The 27785-nt window shown below is 53.9% G+C and overlaps 3 protein-coding genes and 1 long non-coding RNA gene across 33 annotated transcripts in view; 3 read left to right on the top strand and 1 right to left on the bottom strand.

Annotated features, from left to right (window-relative positions):
* FAM193B (family with sequence similarity 193 member B) overlaps positions 1-4922 on the top strand; it is a 30722-nt gene extending 25800 nt beyond the window's left edge. For all 21 annotated transcript variants that reach the window (XM_069589575.1, XM_069589563.1, XM_069589559.1 and 18 more), the window contains 4 exons: positions 687-1710; positions 1861-1936; positions 2672-2769; positions 4533-4922. In XM_069589575.1, coding sequence (XP_069445676.1) covers positions 687-1710; positions 1861-1936; positions 2672-2768 — 1197 coding nt within the window. In that variant the 3' untranslated portion in view covers position 2769; positions 4533-4922. The remainder of the gene's footprint in view (positions 1-686; positions 1711-1860; positions 1937-2671; positions 2770-4532) is intronic.
* A 2975-nt stretch (positions 4923-7897) lies between these two features.
* DDX41 (DEAD-box helicase 41) lies at positions 7898-13806 on the top strand. The gene is made up of 17 exons (XM_069589581.1): positions 7898-8283; positions 8366-8476; positions 8752-8911; positions 8992-9066; positions 9195-9255; positions 9379-9515; positions 10272-10344; positions 10450-10603; positions 10686-10822; positions 11637-11799; positions 11924-12055; positions 12308-12379; positions 12486-12582; positions 12721-12870; positions 12953-13024; positions 13131-13241; positions 13417-13806. The coding sequence occupies exons 1-17, from the start codon at positions 8257-8259 to the stop codon at positions 13551-13553; spliced, it is 1869 nt and encodes a 622-aa protein (XP_069445682.1). The 5' UTR covers positions 7898-8256; the 3' UTR covers positions 13554-13806.
* LOC138440318 (uncharacterized) lies at positions 9872-12642 on the bottom strand. The gene is made up of 2 exons (XR_011256989.1): positions 10342-12642; positions 9872-10232 (listed from the first exon to the last, which is right to left on the bottom strand). It is a non-coding gene; the product is annotated as an uncharacterized lncRNA (long non-coding RNA).
* Positions 13807-14926: 1120 nt separating the features above from the next.
* On the top strand, positions 14927-20727 carry DOK3 (docking protein 3). Of its 10 annotated transcripts, none has more exons than XM_069589589.1 (6): positions 14927-15060; positions 15760-15869; positions 17189-17494; positions 19362-19461; positions 19575-19747; positions 19848-20727. In XM_069589589.1, exons 2-6 carry the CDS (start codon positions 15804-15806, stop codon positions 20526-20528), a joined length of 1326 nt encoding a protein of 441 aa, XP_069445690.1. In that variant the 5' UTR covers positions 14927-15060; positions 15760-15803; the 3' UTR covers positions 20529-20727. The 10 variants fall into 10 exon arrangements, with proteins under 10 accessions (XP_069445690.1, XP_069445685.1, XP_069445692.1 ...); XM_069589584.1 differs by having other exon boundaries at positions 17189-17509; XM_069589591.1 differs by having other exon boundaries at positions 14938-15060; positions 15769-15869.
* Positions 20728-27785: the final 7058 nt, after the last annotated feature.

The raw sequence follows: 27785 nt of genomic DNA, 5'->3' as shown, positions 1-27785 counted from the left end.
CTTGTCTGCCACTGGGCATGCTTTAGGTGTGCCCTTGATTCCTTGAGGCCAACTAAGCAGCGAGTAGCCTTCCTATGGGAACTTGGCCCTCTCCAGTAGCACCCATAGGCAGCCTCAGGAGAACACACACATTTCCCAGCCACCCAGAACAGTGTGACCTACCATGGTATCTCACGGCTCCACATCTTCCTTCTTGAAAGACCTCCATGTTGTCATGGCTTTTTTTCTCCTGCCACCTGCAGAATTGGAGAGAATGCCTCCACAGTAGCAATCTTCCTTACACATATCCCCACTTTGGTTTTCACTCCAGAATACTGTCCCCATTTTGCAGATAAGTCCACTGAGACTCAGCAAGTGAGTGAATTGCTTCAGCTTATGCCTGAGAGGGAGATCCTATCCCTTTTGAGATCCTATAAACTTTTTAGGCCCTAGGACTGATTCTGGGGCCCTGGATGAACAAGCTGTAAAAACCCTACCCTCTGTTGGCGTAACTGCCTCCATCCCCACGACATGTACCTGTCTGATTGCATTTCATCCTGGTTACTGTAGGATGAACAGGCCGGGATTGCCAGGCCCTTGCTTCTAGCCAGTTCGTGGGAAAGCTGGGCCGAAGGCAGACGTGTCAGGTGTCACACTGTGCCTGGCAGCTGCCAAGCCCCTGCTGAAACTACCTCTTGTCTTGGCAGGAAAAAGAGAAGGCCCAGTTGGCAGCGGAAGCTCTGAAGCAAGCAAATCGTAGTGTTTCTGGAAGCCGGGAGCTGAGGCCTGCCAGGGAGAGTCTTTTGGCGTGGCCCGATCGGGAGCTGGATCGGGTCAACAGCTTTCTGAACAGCCGTCTACAGGAGATCAAGAACACCGTCAAGGACTCCATCTGTGCCAGCTTCAGTATGTGTGAGCTCAGCGTGGACAGCAATGGCTTCTCTAAGGAAGGGGCCACTGAGCCAAAACCTCAGAGTCTAGCCCCCTCAAACCCCAGTGGCTCCTCAGAGCAAAGGCCTGACATTAACCTTGACCTATCCCCTTTGACTTTGGGCTCCCCTCAGAACCATGTGTTGCAAGCTCCAGGAGAGCCAGCCCCACCATGGGCAGAAATGAGAAGTCCCCACCCACCATGGACAGAGGTGAAGGGCCCCCCTCCTGGTATCATCCCTGAGAATGGGCTAGTGAGGAGACTCAACACGGTGCCCAGCCTTTCCCGGATGATCTGGGTCAAGACACCCAAGCCAGGTAACCCTAGCTCTGAGGAGCCAAGCATAAAGCAGGCCCTTGGTTGCAAGCAGGAGCTGCCTGAGCCTGTGGCCTCAGGTGGGAAGCCACGGAAGGGCAAGAGACAGAGTAGTCAGGCCAAGAAGAGTGAGGTGAGCCCAGCTTCCCAGTCCCCAGCCTGCCTTGAGACTCCCAGTGCCAAGGGCCAGACCCCTAGTCCCAAGCAGCCAAGCAAGGCCCCGGAGCCTCCCAGAGTGGACAGCTGTGCTGAAGCTGGAGAAGGGGGCCAGGGGAACCAACCAGGACCAGGCTGGGCTGACAGCCCCAAAGCTGACAAGGAGAAGGGCAGCTCTTGGCGAAACTGGCCAGGTGAAGCCAAGGCACGGCCTCTGGAGCAGGAGTCTGTACAGCCCCCAGGCCCAGCAAGGCCGCAGAGCTTGCCACAGGGCAAGGGCCGCAGCCGCCGGAGCCGCAACAAGCAGGAGAAGTCAGCCTCCTCCTTGGGTGAGTGCACCAGGAACTGACTGACTGATCGACCCCCACCCAGCCAGGCCATGGGGTGGAGGGCAGTCCTTACATGTGAGCAGCATTGCCCCAGGAGCATGACCCAGAGGCTGCTGTGAGCACTGAGCCCTCCTGGCTATGTCTTCCTAGACGATGTGTTCCTGCCCAAGGACATGGATGGGGTGGAGATGGATGAGACTGACCGGGAGGTGGAGTACTTCAAGAGGTAGGTGTGAGGCTGCCTGCTGTCCCACTCATGGTGGACTCCAGCCCCCGCACCCTGCCCCGGTAGGGACACAGGTAGCCAGGATGGATCATCTGGGAAGGTGCAAGGGACTGGGAGAAAGAGGGATGTCAGGCCCCAAGAATGAGGGCCTTCTCCAGTTTTATTCACGTGCATTTCTCTGTTCTTGCCTGGGTTGAGTTTTGGGGGCAGAGTCTTATCTAGGTGGTGGCAGAGAGCCATATATGTACAATCCAGTGATAAGAGCTATTAGAGGAGTAAAGGTATGGGGCTAGGGCCTAGGAATGGCCAAGCTGAAGGATGGGGTGGCCAGGGCAGCCCTCCCCAAAGAGGCAGTAACCAGACTGAAACCTGAGGAATAGGAATGAGTGGGCCAGGTAAAATGAAAAGGGTTTGAGGGCAGGAGAAATACACCATCCTGGAGGAACAAGGCATCCCAGTTTAGCTAGAGTAAAATCCAGGGTGAGGAGGCCAGCTGTATGCTAAGGCAGGCCACTCTCTTCACACATGGCCCCTTAGGTGTGTGGGCACCTCATCGGGCAGCCCCATACTGTTAGGCCCAGACACCTGGGAGTCCGAGGGGTTGTACAGAGCTGCCCTGGTTTCCTTAGTGGCCAGGGCTTACAGGTCTGGAAGCGGGTCCAGTGGGGAGAAGAGAGAACCTCTTGATTGTGCCCCCACCCCACCCACTGCCTGGGCATCTCCCAAACCCGACAGGTTCTGTCTGGATTCTGCAAAGCAGACGCGTCAGAAAGTTGCAGTGAATTGGACCAACTTCAGCCTCAAGAAAACCACTCCCAGCACAGCTCAGTGAGGTATCGAGACCCCTCTGTTTCATGCACCACGTCTTCCCACGCTCTGCCATGTTTTGTGCTGCTGCCAGGCTGTGTCGTGCCCTGGGGCATAGGGAGTTGGCCTGGTGCTTTGCCGGCCCCATCTTCTCTTCTGAGAGCCCTCCTGTCCCTGTTCCTGAAGGGCCTTTCCAGCACTGCCATCCCCTGGGGTGTCATTGCCAGGCCTCTGACTTCCCTCACCAGCTGCCTCCCAAAGCGCCCAGGGGGCCATGGGCCTTAGAGGGCTGCCCCCACCCTTGACATTATCGGCCTCAGGATTGAATCTCATTGGCCTGGTCTGGCTCCTCCATGCAGGCTACCAAGGTGCTTCCCAGCTGAAGCCATGCAAAACGGACCCAGCCCCCAGAGAACAGTGAGAGGGCAGTCCCGCTAGACCAAGGCCTTGGAGGTCATTTAGGCGTAGAGGCTAGGTGGGCCCTCTTCCTCAAACAGGATGGGTTCCACCAGGAAAGCGGTACTGAAGCTCCTCCTGGAAGAAGAGCCTGGCCCCTAGCTGGGCTCTGGCCTCCCCTCCCAGCCACCTGCACAGTCTTTTTATCTGAAATATTGACATATCAGATGTTGTTCTAGGCTAAAAACAGAAAACTGAGAAGGCAGTGGGGCTGGGAACCCTCAGGGCAGAAGAGAAGACTGGCTGGTTGGCAGGCCTTGGTCCTGGGCTTGGGGCTTAATGGCTGTACAGTGTCATAGTTCACTCTAAGATGCGTGCCCAGGGCCGGGCCTCTCAGGCTGGCAAGCATACAGCTGCCTTTGAGGCAATAGGGAGCTCGGGCAGGTGGGCTGAGCTCACCCCTCAGGAGGACATCCTCTCTTGTCCCTTCCTCCTTTTCCCAGTGCCAGGGCAGCAGACTTCTTGGACCCTTGACAGAGTCCCTGAGTCCCCTTTTGAGTCAGAATCCCCCCGACCCTTAACACTAACCTCTGCTTCCCAGGCAACCCAGGCATGGGCTCCCTGTAGGCTGGTCATGTCTGTACTAACCCAGAGTCAGGACAGTCCTCAGGCTCGCCTCAGCTCCTCTGCTCTGTGGGCCTGGGCTTCTGCCAGAGTCAGGGTGCCATCCTGCCTTTCTTCACCACCTCCACAGGAGCCAGGAGCTACCAGAACCCCAGGCACCTTCATCTGTTGCCCCTTTTGAGAGAAAACAAGTCACACTGCCTTCCCCAGCCCAGTGCCCCTATCATGTAGGAAGCCTCATCCAGCCATCTTCTCTCACTCCCTCTTGACTGATCTCTTTCTCAAGACGGGGGTGCTCCCCACCAGTAAATGCCCTCCTTTAACCTTCTCCACCCTTCTCGTAGCCTTAATTGTGAGCCCTGAGTGTGTGAGAGAGCACTGCTGGTGCAGGCTGGGGATCCAGCCTGGGCCAGGCACCTGGATCCTGAGGCAGGAGTCTGAGAGCATAGGTGACCTCTCCACGGTCAAGGGAGAGGCTGGGCTCTTCCTCCACCCTGGCCTACAGCAGGGGGCCCTGGGTTCCTCAAGTGTTGTCCTCATTCCTTGAGATTTAGGATCATGTTCAGTGGGGCTGGGGTTCTGTCTTAACCTTCGTCCTCTGCTGGAGGTGATGGGGAGGGAAAGTCTGTTCAGTGTTTTTAGCCCAATGGGCAGAAATAGCAGGCAACTGTTCTGCCTCCATGGGGACCTGTGGAGACTCGGAGCCAGCACAGGGAGGCTGCTATGGGGCCATTTCTCACCGTGTGGCCATACTCTTCTCTTTTATCAGCCCCTGCCAGAACCAGCTTCTTAAGGGTGTCCTGAGACCCCAACTGCCAGCCGAAGGTCTACAGTTTTCTCCATCACATCCCCACCTACCTGCCCAAGACCCCACTCCCCGCTCCACCATCCTGGACCAACCAAAAGCTGAATAGATGCTGTTCATGCTGGGGCCCCTCAGGACCTCCGCAGAGCCGCTTCCTGGTGCTACGCAGCCTCCACACTCAGAGCCCGGAGGCTGGGCTGGCCAGTGGGCTTGGGGGCTGATGGTACTGCTGGCCCAACACTGCTCTTTTTGTGTTTGGTTTTTTTGTTTTTGTTTTACTTGTTTTTCAATTCTTTACTTTTGATACTGTGAAAATCTTTCCTGCCGAAAGATAAAGCAACATTTGGACACAGAGTCGGTGTGTTGATTGAAGGTTTACTCATCCGGGTGGGGCGTGAGGGTGAAGGATGTACTCAGAGACATTGTAGTCTGCCTTAGTCATTAACTTTCCTGAGCACATGCTGCCTCAAGAGATTGGCGTCGATTCCACTTAATTCTGTCAGCAGTGCTAAGAGGAACTATTAGCCCATTTTACGGATGAGGAATTAAAGCCAACTGACAGCAAAGAGACTCTACTGAGCTCAGTTTGGCCAACTAGGATCCCAGGTGGTGCAGTGGGCCTGCCGATGCAGGAGATGCAAGAGACTCAGGTTCGATCCCTGGAGTAGGAAGTGGCAACCTGCTCCAGTATTCTTTTTTTTTTTAATCGAAGGATAATTGCTTTACAGACTTTTATTGTTTTCTGTTAAACATCAACATGATCCAGTATTTTATAACTGGAAAATTCCATGGATAGAGGAGCCTGGTGGGCTATAGTCCATTGGGTCTCAAAGAGTCAGACATGACAGCGTGTGTGCGTGCACACACACACACACACAGGATTAAAACATAGGTTGTATGACGGTAGCATCTGTGCCCCCTCCTCCTGTTAATAAGACTCCAGTATGGAAACCCTGAGCAACCCCTTCCCCACACTGTGGCTCAGTTTCCTTCCCTCCAGGATGGGCGAGTTGGAGGGCTAGGACTTGGTCTCTGCACAGCTAATGTGAGAAGCTATCAGGAAGTCTTGAGGCCTTGTGGATTGTGTGCGTACCTGTAGCCTGGATGATTGAAGCTGTCAGGGCAAGGTGGGGGTAAAAGTAAAGATGGAGTTTTATAAGTTGGACCTGAGTTTACAATGGGCATGGATGTGTAGCCAAAGTACTTGAGTGTTAAAAATGCACTCTTGTGTAAAGCAAACTACTTCATCCCCTGCTCCCCACCACAGATCTGATCTTGTTTGTGAATTCAGATTTTAATATAATAGTTTTGCCAGAAATGCCTCACACACAATTTTGTCCCAAATCCTCACCTCCAATGTCATTTTCTCTACTAGAACAGCTCTTAGCTTGTGCTCCTGTGCGGAGTGACAGTGGCAGCAGCTACACCTTCACCAACAGGTCTTTGGAATGTTAGGACTAGGATCCAAAACCACTCCTTCCTTTCCCACCAGGTTGAACCCTTCTCTACCCTGCAACAAACACACATATACTGGGCTAGCAGTACCACTTCTTCCAAAGAGGCGAAACAGCATTGACCACCGGCTCACAAGTCTTGGTCCCTTGGCCAGTCCTCAAGGAAGTGTGGCCACTTTTCTGTGAAACCTCTCTTTGTATATTTATTACCTGTGCTTCTCGCCTTCAACTTTTACACTGGGATCCTGCTCTGCAACTGAATTGTCACAGCTATGAAAAATTCTGCTTCATCTGCAGAGTTGCAGATCTGATCAAGCAGCCGCTTTACCCACAGAAAGTGAAAGTCTCTCAGCCATGTCTGAGTCTGCGACCCCATGGACTGTATACCAGAGTGGGTTCCATGCCCTACTCCAGGGGATTGAACCCACCCAGGGACTGAACCCGGGTCTTCCACATTGCAGGCAGATTCTTTACCAGCTAAGCCACAAGGAAAGCCCAAGGATACTGGAGTGGGTAGCCTATCCTTCAGCGGATCTTCCTGACTCAGGAATTGAACTGGGGTCTCCTGCATTGCAGGTAGATTCTTTACCAACAGCTATCAGAGAAGCCCTTTCCCACAGAAAAAGAGCTCTATGAATGGTGTTCAGGGTTGTTCAAGTCTGGCTCCTGCCTCTGGCACACTCCAGCCACACCTGATGACCTCAGTCTCCAGCGAGGTCTGGCACCCTCAGGGCTCCTAACTTTTACTCACTTGTTTCCCTCTTTGAAATAACACTTTCTTACAAATACCACCTAGTCCATCACATTCCAGCTGAGAAGCCACTTTTTTACAGTTTGCCCTGTGTGTGTGTAAGTTGCTCAGTGGTGTCCAACTCTGCGACTCCATGGACTAGCCTGACAGGTTCCTCTGTCCATGAAATTCTCCAGGCAAGAATACTGGAATGGGTTGCCAATTGCCTGCCTTTATGCTAATTCCAAAAGTGGTACTTTTTGTGTCTTAGGAGAGTTCTTAAGACCAGTTATCTATCTCTCCACCTAATCTCTTTGGGCTTCCCTGGTGGCTTATATGGTAAAGAATCTGCCTGTAATACAGGAGACCCAGGTTCAGTCCCTAGGTCGGGAAGTTCCCCAAAGAAAATGGCAACCCACTCCAGTATTCACGCCTGGAGAATTCCACGGACAGAAGAGCATGGAGGGGTACAACCAGCAATATTGCAAATGAGGTGGATATGACTGAGCGGCTAACACTTTCACACCGCACAATGTCCAGTCCACACTCTTAACATACAAAGGAAGAGAAGAACAGCACTAACCTATCCTCTTTAAAAGTTGAAATTACCCTGACAGTCAGCCCTGCACACTCTGGGTCTACCTTTCCAGCCTTAACTCTTAACTACCCTACCCTACACGGGCCACATCTCTTTGTTCACTGAGAAACTTGGGCATGGCCAGAACTTGACTCCTGCTAGCCCCTGTATCAGGAAGCCTCTCCCTCTCCTGCCCTCCCAGCAGCTCTGAGATTCCTCACTTCCCTCTAACTTCAGATCCAGGTCTCCTCGAAGTCTTTGGTTCCCCAGTTACTCTATTACGGCATTTACAATAATAATCGTTTGCGTACATATACAGGCCCTCAGTTTAAAACCACAGCCATCGTTTTGTTTATCTCGCCACTCTGAACATAGGTGTTTCACACAGATAACACCAGCAGTATTCTCAACAGTCAGCTTATTCTGCAAGCCCCATCCTGCCCTACCTGCCTTGGCCGGTGCGGGTTAATAGGGGCTGGATAGAGTCCGGGTCAGGATTCCAGCTAGCCTGGTCTCTGAGCTCCCCGGCCACGAGAGGGCGCAGTGTCCACTAGCGGGGGGGCGTGCCGAGTGACGTCACGCCCTGGGCGAGGCTGGGCAGCCGGCAAGCCTCCCTCTTCGGGAACGGCGGTTTCCACGCTTCTACCCGGCTCGGTTTGAGCTTTCAGCGCGTGCTCGAAATCCTGCAGAGTCACACAATGTCTTGCCTGAGGCTTTCGCCCTCAGCCCCGGCAACAGCTGCGTAGCCACCTACAGTGGGCGGGGACACAGCACCGCGCGACCGACGCTCAGGAGAAAATTTGTCCTTCTGCGCGATCCGGCACTCAGAGGTCGTTGCTAGGTGTCGACGTCCGCTTCCTTACATCTGATTGGATCTCATATAGGTGGGGCGGGGTTTTACTGTGGCGCGCATGCGTGCAGCAAAGGATGGCGGAATCGGAACCTGAGAGGAAGGTGGGAGAGAGGTTGGGGTCCGCGCGGGTGGAGAGCGAAGGTAAAGGCCGGGGGTCCGGGTCTGACTCGTGTGTGTCTGCAGCGGGCTCGTACCGACGAGGCGACTGCCACAGGAAGCCGCTCTGAGGCAGAGGATGAGGACGACGAGGACTACGTGCCATACGTGCCGTTGCGACAACGCCGGCAAATACTGGTGAGGGCCGTGGGTCGCGAGAAGAGTGAGGGCAGGAGATAGGGTTTTAGCGATGCGATGGGGGTGGCCCCGGGTCCGCGGAGTGAGGTGTCAGTACGCGGGAGCGTGGTCCCCAGGCAGACGAGGAACTGGCAATCTCATCCGAGGAGTGGGGCAGCTCTGCGCCTCCGAGCACAGGACCCTCTCCCAAAGGCCAGAATCCTGACGCAGGCCCCCGGGCCCGATGCCGCACTTTGCGTTGGGCTTGGCTCTGAGGGGCACTGGTGGAACCTCAGCTCCAGAAGCTGCTGCAGCGAAGACGCAAGGGAGCTGCGGAAGAGGAGCAGCAGGACAGCGGCAGCGAGCCCCGAGGAGATGAGGACGACATCCCGTTGGGTCCTCAGTCCAACGTCAGTCTCTTGGATCAGCACCAGCATCTCAAAGAGAAGGCTGAAGGTGGGCTGGGCAGCAGGCCGGAGGCTCAGTGTGGCGCACTGCTTTGGTGTCTCTCTGACACCTTCTGCTTCTTTTGTCAGCCCGCAAGGAGTCTGCCAAAGAGAAGCAGCTGAAGGAAGAGGAGAAGATCCTGGAGAGTGTGGCCGAAGGTCGAGGTATGGCTGTAGCCAGGGCAGAGAAGAGGTGAACTGAGCCTCCTCCCTCACCCCTAGGCATGTTCCATTTCAAGGGACCTGGCCTCTGGGAAGCAGGAGCCAGCCTTGAGCCACATCTGTTTCCTCAGCTTTGATGTCAGTGAAGGAGATGGCTAAGGGAATCACATACGACGATCCAATCAAAACTAGGTACGTCTTTCTTGACTGCAGTTGATTCCTCTTACTTGGGATGGTAGGTGGCTGAGACTGGAAGAGACACCCCAAAGCCAGGTGTGCCCAGGGGCTGTCTTGACCCTTGTCACCCACCCACAGTTGGACACCACCCCGTTATGTCCTGAGTATGTCTGAAGAGCGGCATGAACGTGTCCGGAAGAAGTACCACATCTTGGTGGAAGGCGATGGCATCCCACCACCCATTAAGAGCTTCAAGGAAATGAAATTTCCTGCAGGTACCTGGGAGCCGGAAGCACCAGCACATTATATGCATACAGGCTGTGCTGGGTCTTTCGTTCCTGCGCACAGGCTTTCTCTAGTTGGAGCTAGCAGGAGCTACTCTGTTGCGGTGCACAGGCTTCTTGTGGAGCATAGGCTAGGCACTCAGGCTTCAGTAGTTGCAGCACGCGGGCTCAGAAGGTGCGGCGTGCGGGCTTCACTGCTTGTGGCACGCAGGCTCAGTAGTTGTGGCACGCAGGCTTTAGTTCCACAGCATGTGGAATCTTCCCACACCAGGGGTTAAACCCGCGTCCCCTGCATCAGCAGGCAGATTTTTATCCACTGTACCCCCAGGGAAGTCTGCAGTACCGCATTGTGATCATGAGACACACCACATTTTAATAGTGAAACATCTGTGGGGTTGCACCCTGGGCCCCCACCGAAATCCAGAAGCTGCTGCATCAGGTCCAGGCAGTGGAGAAGGAAGAGTTCGTCTTTATGCTTCTTTTTCAGTCATTGAGCTGTTCATACTTCGTAACCTTTGCCATTAGGGAGCTTTGGAGGGCAAGTAATGATGGCCTTAAACAGAACTGGGTGTGAATCCTGCCTCCACTTAGCCTAGAAGCCTTGGGCAAGTTTGTGTGTCTGCCTTTCTGTCTGTCTGAGTCTCATCATTTGTAACGTGAGGGGCATAGTGCCAGTTTTACAGGCGTTAGGGGGCTGTGTCTCGTATCCTGTGAAACACAAAAATGAAGCCAGGCTGTTTTCTGTAGCCATCCTGAGAGGCCTGAAGAAGAAGGGCATCCACCACCCAACACCCATTCAGATCCAGGGAATTCCCACCATGTGAGTGTGAAGCTGACAGTCCGGGGAGGAGCAGCCACTGGGTGAGAAGCAGAGTCTTTGTTTCCCACCGAGCCTGACCCTCCGGCCTCTCTTCTCTGTCACCAGTCTCTCTGGCCGCGACATGATAGGCATAGCCTTTACCGGTTCAGGCAAGACACTGGTGTTCACTTTGCCCGTCATCATGTTCTGCCTGGAACAAGAGAAAAGGTTACCTTTCTCTAAGCGTGAAGGGCCCTATGGACTCATTATCTGCCCTTCGGTAAGAGAGGCTGGCCTGGAGGGCAGGGTACACGAGGGAGGGAGCCACCTTCTGGTGCCAGCCGCTGCCCCTGTACCTGCAGCGGGAGCTGGCCCGACAGACCCACGGCATCCTGGAGTACTACTGCCGCTTGCTGCAGGAAGACAGCTCGCCACTCCTGCGCTGCGCCCTCTGCATCGGGGGCATGTCCGTCAAAGAGCAGATGGAGACCATCCGACAGTGAGTCCAAGTCACCCTGTCCCACGGGCTTCGTCAGAACCCCTTGACAAGCCAAGAGATCCTTTGCTTTAGCTACTCAGCAGAGCCTTGCAGAGGCTGCCCATAGGCTCAGCCCTCAAGGAGCCCCCAGTCTAATGAGGAGGTGGGTTGGGACAGAGGAAGGTACTAAAGTACTCTGGGACCACAGCAGATGGAACAGGGGCATCTGGGAGGTCAAGGAGTCAGGGCATTCCAGGCGGAGGGCAGAGAGGTGGAGGGCCTGGGATGTCCAGGACAATCAGGGTTGTCCAGTGTGATCTATCAAGGAGGCTGAGGCTCTGGGGTGTGGCTGGGCCTGTGCCCTTTCCACACAGTGCAGTTCCTGACAGACATCACATCACTACATGTCCAGGGTTACAGACAGGCCAAACCCAGTCCCTGTTTCATAGGCATTGCTAGTTAGGGAAGATGCAAACATGGAAAAGATGAGTTCAGTGTACCAGGAAGCTGATCCCGTTGAGGCCTACAAAGGGACCTGTGGAAGCACAAGCTGAAACTATCTGAAAATTCAGGTCAGTCCTCCTAGGGGCAGAGGAGTGATCAGGGGGACGGGTGTGTGAGGCAGAAGTGAACACATGGCTGGGGTCTAGCAGAGAAGGCTGTAGTGCTCTTCAGGAGAGCCTTGTTCTGTTTGGAGAGCAAGGTGGTGGCAGTGACAAGGAGGGACAAGCGATGAGAAACAGGAAGGAGACTGGAAGGCAGAACAGAGCGGGCTGCTGGCCTCTAGGTAAGGTCGAGCAGGTGGCTCAGCCTCAGTGTCGCCCTTGGTCCCCAGTGGTGTGCATATGATGGTGGCCACCCCTGGGCGCCTCATGGATCTGCTGCAGAAGAAGATGGTCAGCCTGGACATCTGTCGTTACCTGGCCCTGGACGAGGCTGACCGCATGATCGACATGGGCTTCGAGGGGGACATCCGCACCATCTTCTCCTACTTCAAGGTGCCCTTCCCCACCTGGCCGGGACGTTCCCGCCTCGTTCCCCCCCTCCACACACACCACATTCAACACCCACTATCCCAGCCGCTCAGCCTCCCCAGCCCACACATGTCCACGTCTTCCTCAGGGCCAGCGACAGACCCTACTCTTCAGCGCCACCATGCCTAAGAAGATTCAGAACTTTGCCAAGAGCGCCCTGGTAAAGCCTGTCACAATCAACGTGGGTCGTGCCGGGGCCGCCAGCCTGGATGTCATCCAGGTACCTGCTAGGCAGCCTTACCTGGGAGGGCAGGGTCTTCCAAGTCTCCTGGGAACTGATCAGAGCAGGGTGGGCAGCGAGGGTTTCATTCACAGTCTCGGCCCTTAGCAGGAAGCCTTCTTATAGTGCCCCGCCCTTGGCAAGAGGCTTCTGGTCACCTCCCAGCCAGGACTGGGGACCCATTCTCTGTGGCAGGGCCAGGGCTGGTGAGTCTGTTGTCAGGACCACCTGACCTGATCCTGGTGGTGGCAGGAAGTGGAATACGTGAAGGAGGAAGCCAAGATGGTGTACCTGCTTGAGTGCCTGCAGAAGACACCGCCACCCGTGAGTGCTGCCAGCCAGGCTGGCGGGAGGGCAGCATGCAAGGGGAATGTAACAGGGGGCACCCAGGAGTCAGCCCCTGTGACCAGAGTTGGCTTTTTCCGGACAGGTGCTCATCTTTGCAGAGAAGAAAGCAGATGTGGACGCCATCCATGAGTACTTGCTGCTCAAGGGAGTGGAGGCTGTTGCCATCCATGGGGGCAAAGGTCAGGGTGGGATGTCCTAGGCACAGACCCCACCCCCGTAGCAGCCCTTCATCTTATCCCTTCCCCTACCTGGACAGCCTGTCACTCCTCCCCAGACCACTGCTGTCGCTCTAACAGTTCCTGCCCGACCCTTTCCAGACCAGGAGGAACGGACTAAGGCTATTGAGGCATTCCGGGAAGGCAAGAAGGATGTACTTGTGGCCACAGATGTAGCCTCCAAGGGCTTGGACTTCCCTGCCATCCAGCACGTCATCAATTATGACATGCCCGAGGAGATCGAGAACTATGGTGGGGTATTTGGGCGGCTGGGGTTGAGGGCTCGGCCCCAGCCCCTGGAGAGGGGGCCACATGCTCTGTTCCCTGTCTGCAGTGCACCGTATTGGCCGAACTGGGCGCTCAGGAAACACAGGCATCGCCACCACCTTCATCAACAAGGCCTGTGGTGAGTCTACCACCGAAGCCGTCTCCTGGGTCCTCCACCTGTGACCACTCAGGTTCTGGCTGCAGGGCCCAGGCTTGGACCTGAAGACTCCCCACTATCCCCACAGATGAGTCAGTGCTGATGGATCTCAAAGCCCTGCTGCTGGAGGCCAAGCAGAAGGTTCCACCCGTCCTGCAAGTCCTGCACTGTGGGGACGAGTCCATGCTGGAGATTGGAGGTGACGCGGGGTGGAAGTACCCTAGTCTGGTGGGGGCAGTCGAGCACACCACGGAACAAGTGGATGCTGCCCCTTGGTGGACTGGGGGTCTGATGGGGGTGCCCAAGATCTGGGGTATGGAGACTGGCCCTGTCATCGTGCTGACCCTCCGTCTCCCGGTACCCCATTCCCGCAGGAGAGCGTGGCTGTGCCTTCTGTGGGGGCCTGGGTCATCGGATCACCGACTGCCCCAAGCTCGAAGCCATGCAGACGAAGCAGGTTAGCAACATCGGCCGCAAGGACTACCTGGCCCACAGCTCCATGGACTTCTGAGCTGGCTGCCACCCCTCCTCCGCGAGGGGCCTCTGTCCCTGGAGCTCCAGCCGCCACCACTGCCCCCCCAACACACACACATAGACACACACACACACATCCGCCCTGTGGACAAGAAGACAGCAACCTCGGCTCAGCTGGCCTGGGTTGGGCCAGGCTGGACCTGGCTGCCTGCTCCCCATGCCCCCCAGAATTACTATTTTTGCTCCCCTTTACCCTAGCTGCCATTAAAGCACAAGCCTTTCTGGTCTCAGCCTCTGTGTTTCACCTTGTCTGCCCCGTGCTCCCTGGGCAGGCCTCACCCACTGACCACCAGCGCCCTTCTGAGGTTGGACCTTGGTATTTCCCACCACCACTGCCAAAACCTGCTGGTACTGAGCTGTGAAAGGAGCTGATTGCCTGGGGCCTCCTGTGGAGGCTTAGGGTAAATTTCTTCTATTGTGACTCAGAGAAGGACCACCCTGATAGACCAAAGGAAAATGGTTGATTGGGGTTTCTGGTCTTTCTGGTTGGCTGTTATAACCTCCAGGCCTGCCCCAGCCTCCCTCTTCCTGTCAGTGTGTAAAGTTCCCCAGGGCTTCTCCTAAGGCCCTTTGGAGACATCATGTCTCAGGCCCCCTGCCCACGCAGGCTCCCAGTAGGAAGGCCTCTGCTGTTTGCCAAGTGGGCAGCAAATGCCATAGGACTGCCACCTAGGCCACATGCACCCACTGACCCAGCTATGTGTTGGGCTCAGGACCCAGGTGAGCCAGACAGATGCCCTCTGGGAAGTTCACAAGTGAGTGGGACAGACAGATCAGCCATGAATAACAGCCATGAATAAATGCAGGCTGCTGTCTCGGGACTGCTGGCAAAGGGGCCAGGATTTCTTGCTAGGGGTCGATAGAAGAAGAGCCCTGGTGGCAGCTCCTCTGCGCCAGACACTCCGTGCGCAGGCCACGCGCTTATCCCAGCGGGACAGCCGTTGCTCGAGCCCTGTTTGCCACTTGGTGTGTCGCCTTGGGCAAGTTACTTAATGTTTCTGAGTTGATTTCCTCATCGGTGAAATGGCAATGAGAATGCAAAGGACATGGTGTCTGGGGCTGCTTGGGCCATAATGGGCACAAAGCCAGGTGAATGAGGCCCTCGATTTCCTGCCTGAGAAGCTACACAACCCACATGTGACCCCCAAACAGTATTTGGCCTGTTCACACATTGCTTCCTAGAAGTGGCACGGGATAAATGACACAAGGCTGTCTCCAGAATTCAGATTCATATGCAGAGCTCAGATAACTGGCCTCCAGCAAGGCAAGGCTTAGAAAGAGTCCCAGTAAGAAGCAAAGCTTAAAAAAAAAAAAAGCACGTGAGATCTCCAGGGAACTCTGCAGGGGCGTGCCACACTCACGTGGCTGGGGCCGTGCCATGAGGGCTGGGGCCTTTGTGCTCTCAAGATAGCGTGGGGTGGTCAAGGGAGGCCTCCTGGAGGAAGAAGGCCAGAGGGAGAAGGCCCAGTGCCCTGAGGAGCACGGTGAGAGGTGCCCTGAAGGGGCCAGGCGTGGGGAGGTAGAGGAGAGAATCCTCCTCGAGTGCTGGGCCCAGGAGTCCAAGCTAGACCTGAGGGCACTGGGAGCCAGGCAGTGTTTAGGAAGGGGAGGGATGGGTTGTTTGGGCATGGCAGAAAGGGCCTGATGGGCCCAGGTGGGGCCATGGTTCAATGGGAAGATGCCAAGGCTGGCAACAGACAGGAGCTGTGAAATGGAGAGGACCAAGTGATTGTTAGAACTGTTTTCCAGCACAAAGACAGGCCGACCAACTAGGACTCTTGAATGGGAAGGCAAGGAGTTTGCCCATCTGGCTAGAGTAAGGTCCTGAGGTGGGGACCAGGCTGTGGGCATGCCAGGACCCAGGGTACACAACTGCCCCAGGATGGGGGAGGGGTCGGAGCTCATGACTCGGGAGCCAGCCTGGGGTCAGAAGCTCACACCCAGCTGACCGGAACAGGCAGGGATCATCTGCCCTCAGGTGGTCTGAGGTCCCTGCCTGGCCCTAGTGGGATACCTGGAACCCCAAGGGAGAAATATGGGATGCCCTCCCCACCCCGTTCTAGCTCCTTTATGGTGTAGGCAGGGCTCCCCTCCCCCAGTCCTGCAGCTGCCGCTCTGGACAGAGGGAGGGGGAAGTGGCCAGAAGGGGAAGTGTGAGGAGTTCCCCTCCTACCCGTCATCAGTCTCTGCAGGTCCTCGGAGTGGCGGCCTTGGGTCCGGCCGCGCCATGGAGCCTCTGGAGACCCCCGTCAAGGACGGCATCCTCTACCAGCAGCACATCAAGTTCGGCAAGGTGGGGACCCTGGCTGCCAGGTGGCCGCCTAGGACAGGTAGTGGGCCTCTGCCCCAGACTCGGACAGGCCACTAGGACTGGGAGAAAGAGGGTAGGCGTCAGGGTGGGGAGTCCAACCTGGGTGTGGAGAAGTTCAGCCTCAGCGAGACCCTGCCTCATTTACAGGTGGGAAGCCAAGAGCAGGGAGCTGGTAATGCCACCAATGGGGCAGAGCAGAGGTGAGGGAGCGGCTAATCCAACAGCCTTCCATCCCGTCTACCAGTGGCACTGTGGCCCCTGAGAGGGCTGGAGGCTGAGCTGGAGGAGCCCCTAAAAGTGCAGCTCCATCCTGCCCAAGAGGGCTCAGCTCTTCCCAGCCCTGTCCTCAGGTCGCGGGCCCTGCACACCCATAGCTCAGCCGCAGCTGCTGCCCAGGCAGATAAACCGTCTGTTTCCTTTGCTCGGAATTATTTGCATGTTTCCTTCCTTGCCATCATGAGACCGAGGCCTCCCTCCCACCCCAGCCCTTGCCCCATGGCCTAATTGACCTTTTCTTTGCAGGCGGTGGGGGCACTGACAAAGCAGGGGTGCAGGTGGTCTGCTCTAGCCACTAGATAGTACCCAGTAGAAGCCCCAACCTTGTGCGTTCTCATAACCATTTGTTTTTTTAAGTATTTTATTTTATTATTTATTTGGCCATGCTGGGTCTCAGTGGTGGCGTGCAGGATGTTTTACTTGCCCCATGTGGGATCCAGTTCCCCGATCAGGGATCAAACCCAGGCCCCTGCACTGGGAGCATGGAGTCCTAGCCACTGGACCACCAGGGAAGCCCCCCCTCATGACCTTTGAGAGACGAAGATACTAGTGCTTATGGGGATCACAGTTGGGAAATTGTGGGGGTAGATGTGGGGGCTGACTGACTCCAAGTACAGACTGTACCCCTTGCCATGCCAGCTCTGGCAAGGCATCCTGGGCTTCCCTGGTGGCTCAGATGGTAAAAAAGCCACTCAGACAGTAAGGAGTCTGCCTGCAGTGCAGGAGACCTGGGTTCAACCCCTAGGCCAGGAAGATCCCCTGGAGAAGGAAATGGCAACCCACTCCAGTATTCTTGCCTGGAAAAATCCTGTGGCCAGAGGAGCCTGGTGGGCTACAGTCCATGGGGTCACAAAGAGTCGGACACGACTGGACAACACTTTGCTTTCACGTGGCCTGAGGAGTGGGGAGGCGGAGGCCACCCTGGGTAGCCAGGAGCACTGGCTGAATGGCTTGTGTGGGGTTGAGCTGCTGCAGGTTGGGAACTGCCACTTGAGGGTCATCTCCCCCATTTTTATCTCCTGCAGAAGTCCTGGCGGAAGGTATGGGGTCTACTCTATGCAGGAGGCCCCTCAGGCGTGGCCCGGCTAGAGAGCTGGGAGGTCCGGGATGGTGGCCTAGGGCCAGCAGGTGACAGGTCTGCGGGGCCTGGCCGGCGGGGAGAACGGAGGATCATCCGCCTGGCTGACTGCGTCTCTGTGCTACCGGCTGATGGTGAGAGCTGCCCCCGGGACACAGGTGCCTTCCTGCTCACCACCACGGAGCGAAGCCACCTACTGGCCGCAGAGCACCGCCAGGCATGGATGGGCCCCATCTGTCAGCTGGCCTTCCCGGTGAGCACAGGGCAGGTGGGTAAGGCATCCAGGGGCGGGCCGGGAAGACCATTTCACCCACACCTTGTTCATCTCCATGCTCGTTCACGTCCCGTCACTCGGCAAGCACCTAGAAGCCTGGGATACAGCCCAGAAGCCCAGAGAACAAATCTCAGATTGCCATGCATGCTATGGAGAATATGAGAGGCTGAGTGGGACCATGAGTGAGTGGGGGGATGTTAGACAGGATGGTCCAGGAAGGCTTCTCAGGAGAGGGCAAATAACCCACCAGGCAAAGATCTGAAGAAAGAGCGTCCTCAACACCGGTCTGAGAAGGCTCCTGAAAAGAGAAAGCAGCGTGGGCAAGGGCCCTGAGGCAGGGAAAAGCTTGATGTTCAAGGAGCAGAAAGGCCAGTGTGGCCACAGAGTAAGAAGGGAGAGGGGACCCAGGAGGAGGCAATGGTGGAGAACTTGGTGGGAGCCAACTGAACCTGCCTTGGGCCACTTGTGGAGTCTGGGCTTTTATTCTACACAAGAGGAGAAGCCTCTGGGGAGTTGGACCCAGAAACTGAGTTTTTAAAGCTTTGCAGGGTCTCTGATGGGCCAAAAGGAAATGAGTGGCAGTTCCTCAAAAATTAAACAAAGTTAACATATGACCTAGCAATTCTCCTCCTAGGCGTAGACCCAAGAGAACTGAAACAGGTGTTCAAACAAAACTTGCATGAGAATCTTCAGTGCAGCGTTCTTCATAGTAGCCCAACGATGCAAACCCACATGTGCATCAACGGATGAATGGATAAACTGAATGTAGTCTATCCATACAACAGAACATTACTTAAAAAGAATGGAGCACTGATACATGCTACAACATGGGTGGACATTGGAAACATGCTAAGTCAGAACAACTAGGCACTAAAGGCCACACACTGTGCGATTCCATTTACATGAAATACCCAGAATAGACAAATCCATAGTTACAGAAAGCCGCTTACGGGTTGCCAGGGCTGAGGAGAGGAGGGAATAGAAAGTAAAGACTTAATGGGTACAGGATTTCCATTTGAAGTGATGAAAAAGTTCTGAATTACATCTCCATCGACTTTAAAATGGTTAAAATGGTCAGTTTTATGCTGCGTATTTCACCACAATTCTTTTGATTAAAAAAAAAAAAAAAGGTAAATAAACAGGAGCAAAGAGACCAGTGGGAAGCCATTGCATTTGACCCTGGCTATGGTATCCTGGCGCTTCCCTGGTGGCGCCGATGGTAAAGAATCCACCTGCAATGCAGAAGACCTGGGTTCAATCCCTGGGTTGGGAAGATCCCCGAAGGAGGGCACGACAACCTGCTCTAGTACTCTTGCCTGGAGAATCCCACAAACAGAGGAGCCTGGTGGTCTATGGTCCATACAGTCACAAAGAGCCGGACACTGAAGTGACTTAGCATGGCATGGCACAAGGTATCATGAGCCAAGGTGGTCATGATGGAGATGCTCAGGGTCAGAGCCTGAAGAACGTCGGGGAAGATGGAGAAAGAGGTCAAAGATGGGAGGAACGGTGGCCATTCACTCGTGGGTCCCACCCTTGATGCTCCCACCCCTTTACTGCTCCAAGGTGTCAGGGACACAGACAGACTGGCCCAGTCCCTGGCCAACCTCAGGAGCGATGGAGGACATCTTCATGTGTGCCCTTGCTTTACAGCTCTCAGCACCCTAAAAGGGGCAGCCGGTGGGGAAATAGGCTCAGAGTGGTGCCCAGGGCCTTGCACTGTGTCACAGGCAGAACTAGGACTGGCACTCAGGTTGCTGGGTGCCCTTGCTCATCACAGACCCCAGGGAAAGGATATGGGATGGGGAGGAGAGGCACCAACCTCTAACTTTGTCCCATTCCCTAGGGCACGGGGGACAGTTCCTCAGGATCTGGGGAGGTAGATGCCCGGCAGAGGAGCCTGGTCCCCATGGAGGAGAACTCCATCTACTCTTCCTGGCAGGAAGGTAAGTCGCAGAGTTTACAGAGGCAGCTTTAGCCCCAGCACACCCGGGGCGGGAAGCTTTCTGGGACCCCACCCCGGGAGTGTGCTTGTGGCCCTCACGGCCGGTGCTTGCAGTGGGTGAGTTCCCGGTGGTGGTGCAGAGGACGGAGGCAGCCACCCGCTGCCAGCTGAAGGGGCCCTACCTCCTGCGGCTGGGCCAGGACGCTATCCAGCTGAGCGAACCAGCCAACCCGCAGGCGCTCTACACCTGGCCCTACTGCTTCCTGCGAAAGTTCGGCTCCGACAAGGTGAGGTGCTGGGTTGCCGCCCCGCTGGTCCCGCAGGGAAGGGTGGCGGGTGGCGCGCGGTTCCTCAAACCGCTGACTCCTCGTGCCGCCCCCTGCCCAGGGCGTGTTCTCGTTTGAAGCCGGCCGCCGCTGCGACTCGGGCGAGGGCCTCTTCGCCTTCAGCAGCGCCCGCGCGCGCGACCTGTGCGGGGCCGTGGCCGCCGCCATCGCCCGCCAGCGGGAGCGGCTCCCGGGGCCCCGGCCCTGCCCTCTGCCGCGGGCCACCTCGCTGCCCTCGCTGGAGCCTCCAGGCGAGCTGCGGGAGGGGCCCCGGCGGCCCGAGGGGCCGGGCTCGCGGAAGATGCGCGCGGCCGAGCCCGGGCCACAGAGTCTGCCGCCGCTGCTGGGCCCCGCGGTCTCCGAGGAGCCGCCGGCAGTGCTCTACGCGTCCGTGTGCAAGCGGGCCAGCGGGCCCCCGAGCGCCGCCGCCGAACACCTGTACGAGAACTTGTGCGCACCCGACGCCGCCTGCCGGGAGCTGGTGGAAGAGGGCCAGGGCGGCGGCAGCTCCCCGGACAGCCCCATCTACCACAACAGCCAGGACCTGGGCTGGCCCGGCGCGGCCCACGACAGCAGCCTGGAGGCCCAGTACCGGCGGCTGCTGGAGCTGGAGCTGGCGGATAACGGCGACGAGGCCGCGGGGTCTGGCCGCCCGGGTGCGCACTCAGGCTTCAAGGCCAAGCTGGTGACGTTTCTGAGCCGAGAGCGAAAGAAGGGCCCGGCCCCCTGCGACCGACCCTGAAGCACTGGGCGTGGCCGCCCGAAGAGAGGAGGGCACTCTCCCTGGGACAAGAGGGCAGGGGGGACAACAGACATCTGGGGATGCAACCCTCACACTCACTCTAGCCTGGAGTGACGAGGTAGGAGGCCTGGGGAGGACCCCACCCCATCCCCCATGTACAGTGTACAGATTTGCTGGCAATAAAGCCTTTTTAGTTCTCCTCTGTGTCCAGCCTCGCGGCCCACAGTGCTATCTCCTCCCTAAGGTCTTCCCTGGTGGCTCAGATGGTAAAGAATCACCTGCAATGCCGGATTCCTGGGTTCGATCCCTGGGTCGGGAAGATCCCCTGAAGGAGGGCATGGCTACCCACTCCAGTATCCTTGCATGGAGAATCCCATGGACAGAGGAGCCTGGCGGGCTATAGTCCATGGGGTCACAAAGAGTCATACATGACTGAGCGACTAAGGACAGCAAGGCTCCCGGCAGTAGTATGCCCAGGTCCGCACAGATCCTCAAACACAGGTTACAGCAAACACCAGTGCCCTGTGCTGGGTTCCAGGGGCATATGTGACCCAGCGCTGACCTCTGCCACCAGTAGGTTCAAGTCCACTGGAGCAGGCAAGTGGAATGCAGATAATTACAGCTCCATGTGGTCCTGTGTGGTGGAAGTGACTCAGACAGTAGTAGGGCAGAGGGAGAAATAAGGCTTGCTGATGGGTGATGTACCCTCTGAATTGAGCGTAAAGGGGAGGCAGGGCTTCACCAGGCTGGCAGTGAGCCCTGGAGATTTCCAGGCTGAAGGCAGGCATGGTGGTTGTAGAGAGCAAGGGAAGAGCATGAACCAGAGGGTTCCTAGGGGCTTGAGATTGAGTTGGCCACACATGAGAGGCCTGATCATCCTACAAGGAGCTGGGTCTCATCCTCAGTGGAGGGACACAGTCAGACCAGGGAAAGCTGTGTGGAGGCTGATTTTGAGGGACCGGAAAGCCTGAGCTGGGGAGGAGTGGGAGTGGGGGAGGGGCAGGGGGCAGAGACTTCAAAGATGTGCACACCCAAAACAGTCTCCGCTGAGACTCAAAAATGCACAGACACTCCTGGGGAGTCCCTGGCCTCAGTCTCTTCCTTAGCCGTCAAGGATAAAGACCATATACACCAGATATGCGTTCATTCAAGTCTTACCAATGCCTACTTTGTGCCAGGCTCTGAGGACCCATGGCCATGTTCATGACAGCCACAGTCCTGTTTTCAAGGAGTCCACATTCCAGAAGGAGATAAGGAGTCTCTTGAAGACTTCATTGGCTGCTTTACTGTCCTCCCCTTACTGGGAGGACTGTCACCATCCCTGGGTCTCCATGCATACAAGCATCAGTGCCCCCAAAGACCCAGCCTCCTGGACCCTTGACCTCAGCACCACCTCAGCTGCTCACACCTTTGACACATCCCGATCTTCATGATGGTGACGCTCCATTGTCACTTCACAGTGACACTGTCTTATTTCAAGCGTCTGCCGCTGGCTACCTCCTCTCCTTCTGGCCCACTTCCTCTAGTGTTGCCTATATGGCTGCTCTCCATTCTCGCTGACCTGCACTGACCCCTTTCTCATTATCTGCACTACTCCAGTCCATAATCTCATCCTTGCCCTACTTGGATTCTGCCTTCTGCTCCCCTCTCCTTCCGTCCTATTTTTGGGGCAAAGTCCCCAGCCTCAGGTGAACCCAATTCTCTGTGCCACCATATGAGAAATTCCCATAACCAGGTTGATTGCGCTCTCTTTAACGATGTGATCTCAAACCTCAAATAGATAGGCTCTCCATGGTGCCCAGAGATCCTGCACCCCACAGTGGCTACTTTTCTCCTCCTCAAGGCTCTCATAGCTTCTGCTCTCCATCCCTGACCATTCTCACATTTCTACTTAGGAAATGGTAGCTGACAGCAGTGAGCATCCTTGACCTCCCTCTGCTTCATCTACAAGAGCAGCTATATCTGCACCGGTCTCCCTCCTGCCCTACAACAGAAGAGTGTCTGCTCCCGTCTTCCTCTCACTTCCCCATGGCTTGGCAAGCGGAGCTCTACCCTCTCTCCTTGACCTGTTAATTCCATCATCATCATCGTCATTTCCAGCCACACAAAAATATGCTCTATAATTTCTTTAAAACAAACCTCCCCTCGGCCTCTCATTCTCCTTCAGCCACCTCCCCATTTCTCTCTTCCTCTTCGCAGAGAAATTCCTCAAAAGAGTTGTTGATTACTCTCATTTCCACTTTCTCACCTCCCATTCTCTCTTCAACCAAATCCAATCTCCTGGTGGTCTCCACAACTCCATTCCATTGCTCTTATTAGGATCACCAACCTTCTTTTTTCCCCAAACAAAAGCCACCTGGACTCTCCTTGTGATCTAGACTCTCCTTGCTTCTCAGCAGCTTTCCACACCCCTTCTTGGAATGTGGTCTTCACTTGGTTTTCCTCCTCACAGGTCTCTCCTTCCCAGACTCTTCTGTCACCTTCCCTGCCTGAGTTCTGTGCGGGACTTTGGCATCAGACACAGTGTAATTCAACCCTAGCTGCATACGTAATCACCTGTTGTTGTTCAGTTGCTCAGTCATGTCTGACTTTTTGTGACCCCATGGAGTGCAGCACACCAGGCTTCCCTGTCTTTCACCACCTCCCAAAGTTTGCTCAAATGCATGTCCATTGAGTCAGTGATGCCATCCAACCATCTCATCCTCTATCAACCCCTTCTCCTCCTGCCCTCAGTCTTTCCCAGCATCAGGGTCTTCTGCAGTCAAGTTGGCTCTTCGCATCAGGTGGCCAAAGGATTGGAACTTAAGCTTCAGCATCAGTCCTTTCAATGCAAATTCAGGATTGATTTCCTAGTATTGACTGGTTTGATCTCCTTGCTGTCCAAAGGACTCTCAAGTGTCTTCTCCAACACCATGGTTTGAAGGCATCAATTCTTTGGCGCTCAGCCTTCTGTATGGTCCAGCTTCCACACCTGTACATAACTACTGGGAAAACCATAGCTGTGACTATACAGATCTTTGTTGGCAAAGTAATGTCTCTGCTTTTAATTATGCTGTTTAGGTTGGTCATAGCTTTTCTTCCAAGGAACAAGCATCTTTTAATTTCATGGCTGCAGTCACCATCTGCAGTGATTTTGGAGCCCACAAAAATAAAGTCTATCACTGTTTCCATTGTTTCCCCATCTATTTGCCATGAAGTGATGGGACCGGATGCCATGATCTTCACTTTTTGAATGTTGAGTTTTAAGCCAACTTTCAAACTCTCCTCTTTCACTTTCATCAAGAGGCTCTTTAGTTCCTCTTTGCTTTCTGCCATAAGGGTGATGTCACCTTCATATCTGAGGTTATTTCTCAGATTTCTCCCAGCAATCTTGATTCCAGCTTGTGTTTCATTCAGCCCAGCATTTTGCATGATGTACTCTGCATATAAGTTAAATAAGCACGGTGACAATATACAGCCTTGACGTACTCCTTTCCTAATTTGTTCCACGTCTGGTTCCACTGTTGCTTCTTGACCTGCATACAGGTTTCTCAGGAGGCAGGTAAGGTGGTCTGGTATTCCCATCTCTTTAGGAATTTTCCACAGTTTGTTGTGATCTACACTGTCAAAGGGTTTAGCATAGTCAATGAAACAGAAGTAGATCTTTTTCTGGAATTCTCTAGATTTTTCTATGGCCCAACAGGTGTTAGCAATTTGATCTCTGATTCCTCTGGATTTCTAAATCCAGCTTGTACATCTGGAAGTTCTCGGTTCAATTACTGTTGAAGCTTGAAGTAGAGCCTTTTTAAGATGCCGATGCCTCGGCCCACACCCATGGTCTCAAATTTCATCTGTCAAGGCAGGCCTTGGGCTCCACTTTTTCAGCTCCCCAGATAATTGTAGTTTGCACCGAAGGCTGAGAACCACAGTCCTAAGTGAGTCAAGGTGGTCTCCAGATCTCACAGGCCATCTAAATATTGATGACCTGTCAATCTCACCCCTGAGATCCAGATTTAAGATTCCAACTGCACACGAGTTCTAGGTGTCTAAAAGGATCTCCAAATGTAGTGTGTGAAGGGGGGTTGTGGGGAGGTGCAGTCTGTGCTATCCCACGGTGTTTGTCGCCACACAGGACAAAACCCAGAAAAGTGCTGGCAACACTGAGAGGTACATTTTAGCCCTACTTACAGACGGTCCTCCTGACAGGCAAAAATCTTCCCATGATTGATCAGGCTGCTTGTAACAGAGCAAGCTGAGGCTAGGAGGTGTCAGGGTACCTTCAGCAATGACCTCTTGGCCCCACAGTAGCAGGTCAGCTCCTGCCACCTCACAGAACGCCAGGACACACTTGAGGTTACCTAGAGAGTCAAGATCTTGGCCAGAACTGGAATCCAGGACTCTGGGTCCTTGGTCTGGCATGCTTCTTTTTAAAACTGTCTTCTAATACTTTTATAACTTTACTTGTAAAAGTAGATTTTACTTTAGTTTTCCAAATATTTATTTTTACTTATCTATTTGATGGCACTGGTTTTTAGTTGTAGCATGTGGGATCTAGTTCCCTGGCCAGGGATCAAACCCAGGCCACCTGCATTGGGAGCAAGGAGTTTTAGCTACTGGACCACTAGTGAAGTCCCATAAAAGTAGATTTTAATCTATACATGATATATTTTTATATATGGCATGAGGTGGAGCCTTGTTATTTTTAGACAATAACCAATTGTTCCAACACAATTTATAGAATGATTTTTCTTTCTATTTTAAGCAATTGAATGTTCTTTTAAAATTTATTTTCAGTGTATATTCATTTTTAAATTGAAAAGTAGTTGATTTGATTTATAATGTTTCAAATATACAGCAAAGTGATTCAGTTATATATATATGTATGTATATATATGTTTGCATACATTTATATGTTCTTTTTCAAATTATTTTCCATAATGGGTTATTACAAGATATTGAATATAAATTTCTGTGTTATACAGTAGGTTCTTGTTGTTTGGGCATGCGTTTTTTAATTACAAATCTAAACCTTTTTGTTTCATGGCAATTTTTATGAGGTTCCAATCAGACAGTAGAAGAGAAAGTCTTTGGAAACATCTAGGGACCTGGCCCTGGAGCTACAGGTATCCTGACCACCAGGGGGCACTGTGACCTAGCCCACGGCCTGTTCCTCCCTACCCAGCGGCTGCCTGTGCAGGGAGCTCTCGTGGCTCTATCTAGGTCTGAGCCCTGCAGGAGCCCGACGGATGGGATCCCTGGCTCTCCCTGTTAGAGGACTGCCTGGAGCCCCAGGCTGCCACTTCTTCCTTTCCTCATTTACTGTTTCACTTTCTCAATCCTTCCTTTATCTGTTTATTCATATCCGCTGTGTGCAGTCACTGCGGAGATGGTGAACAAGTCAGACAAGCCCCTATTCTCATAGGACTGACTTTCTAATGCAGACAAAGGGCAATGAAGAAACAAACACTTTATACAATGTCAAAGGGTGGTAAGTGCTATAGGGAGAAAATAAGGCAGGGTAAGGAACTCGTGCATTATGCAGGTGAGGTGTCGGGGGCTGCTGTTTCAGATAGGATGATCAAGAAAGGAGGTAACATCTGAGCTGAGACCTGAACACAGTGAGAGAGCCTGGGAGACAGTGTTTCAGCAGAAGGAGTCGCAAATACAAAGGCTCTGAGGCAGGAATACCTTTGCTGTGTTGGAGGAACACTGAGGAGGCCAAGTGACGAGTAGATGGAGTGAATGAGGAGGTGAGTGACCCAGTTTATTGTGTCTTGGTGGATGCAGTTTATTAGTGTCATGTACATCTGAAACACTTTACTTTCAAGTGTGATACCAGCCCACTGGAATGCTAAAAGCCGAGGGTGATTTGATGTGATCTCTGCTTTAGGGGGACTTTGGCTGCTGCAGTGAAAGAACTCTGGACTGGGTAGGAGTAGTAGCAGAGAGCTCTATTAGGAGACCGTTAAAATGTCCAGACATGGGAGAAGTGGCAGGGACATACATGGAAGCCAAATGTGGAACAAATGCTGAAGGTGGAATTTGCAGAATCTGAAGTATGAGACAGAAAATAAAGGAAGGAAAACGTCATAATTTTTACTGGACCAGGCAGATGAATAATGCTGCTCTTTAAAAAAAAATTTTTTTTTTTTAGTTTACCAAAGGAAGGAAGGAGTTAGGGAGGTGGAGAAATTGCAAGTTTAAATTGACTGATGCTGAAGCTCCAATACTTTGGCCACCTGATGCGAAGAGCTGACTCATTGCAAAATACCCTGATACTGGGAAAGATTGAAGGCAGGAGGAGAAGGGGAGATGACAGAGGATGAGATGGTTAGATGGCATCACCGACTCAATGGACATGAGTTTGAGCAAACTTTGGGAGGTGGTGAAGGACAGGGAAGCCTGGTGTGCTGTAGTCCATGGGGTCACAAAGAGCTGGACATGATTCAGCGACTGAACTACAACAATGATGATTTGAGATAGACATCCTAGGCTTGACAGACTGTTGGATACTGGAGTCTGGATTTGTTGGGGAAGGCCAGATCCGGACATATAAGTCGGGAGTCCTTAGCATATAGGTGTTATTGATAGTCACAGAACAGAATGGGGTCCCAGAGAGTGAATGTAGAGAGGAAAGAGCTGATGACCATGTTGGAAAGCAAATGAGGAGCTGCAAAAGGAGGTGGAGAAGGAGAATTCAGTAGGGCAGGAGGAAAGATGGTGGAGAAGAAGCAGTCAGTGGGACAGGATGAAGCCACGGGGAAGAGGGAGTATACCCTGACCAGAGCTGTTTCTAGGTAAGAAAAGAGGAAAGCTGAGAAATCACCATTGATTGAATAACCTGGAAATCATTAGAGACCTTTTGAAGAGGGAATTAATTCAGAGGACTGGTGGGGACAAGAGCTTAACTGAATGAGTTCAGGAGAGAATGGGAGGAAAAACGGGGAGGAAGGGTAATAGACAACTCCAAGGAATTTTACCCTCAGGAAAAATAGAAGAATAAGAGAGAGATTGCTGAAAAGTGTTGTGAGATCAAGAGAAAATTTATTTAAAGATGAGAACTCTTACATCAGTTTATGTAGTGAAGGGACTGATGCAGAAGAGGATGAAATATGATAATAGTGGAGAGGGGAGAACAGCATTGGCCATCCCCTGAGGCGTGGACATCTGTTCACTCACTCGCAAACCTGGATCCCTGCTCACTTTCCCCCGCTGCCTGAGCTAGCCGCCTGGGCTGAGCACTGGGTCAAAGTGGGGACTCTGACACCCTCAATGGAG

Source organism: Ovis canadensis, chromosome 5 (assembly GCF_042477335.2).
Source record: "Ovis canadensis isolate MfBH-ARS-UI-01 breed Bighorn chromosome 5, ARS-UI_OviCan_v2, whole genome shotgun sequence".
Classification (NCBI taxonomy): Eukaryota; Metazoa; Chordata; class Mammalia; order Artiodactyla; family Bovidae; genus Ovis; species Ovis canadensis.
This window is presented reverse-complemented; position numbering and strand designations above follow the sequence as displayed.

What these genes read in the sequence shown, in the direction of transcription:
- DDX41 (XM_069589581.1), top strand. Translation starts at nt 8,257, where the DNA reads ATGGCGGAATCGGAACCTGAGAGGAAG. An exon ending in GACAACGCCGGCAAATACTG is followed by an intron (nt 8,477 to 8,751) that starts GTGAGGGCCGTG and finishes GTGGAACCTCAG; the next exon opens with CTCCAGAAGCTGCTGCAGCG. An exon ending in GAGTGTGGCCGAAGGTCGAG is followed by an intron (nt 9,067 to 9,194) that starts GTATGGCTGTAG and finishes CTGTTTCCTCAG; the next exon opens with CTTTGATGTCAGTGAAGGAG.
- DOK3 (XM_069589582.1), top strand. Translation starts at nt 15,612, where the DNA reads ATGGGATGCCCTCCCCACCCCGTTCTAGCTCCTTTATGGTGTAGGCAG. An exon ending in AGCACATCAAGTTCGGCAAG is followed by an intron (nt 15,870 to 17,188) that starts GTGGGGACCCTG and finishes TATCTCCTGCAG; the next exon opens with AAGTCCTGGCGGAAGGTATG. An exon ending in TCCCGGTGAGCACAGGGCAG is followed by an intron (nt 17,510 to 19,361) that starts GTGGGTAAGGCA and finishes CCCATTCCCTAG; the next exon opens with GGCACGGGGGACAGTTCCTC.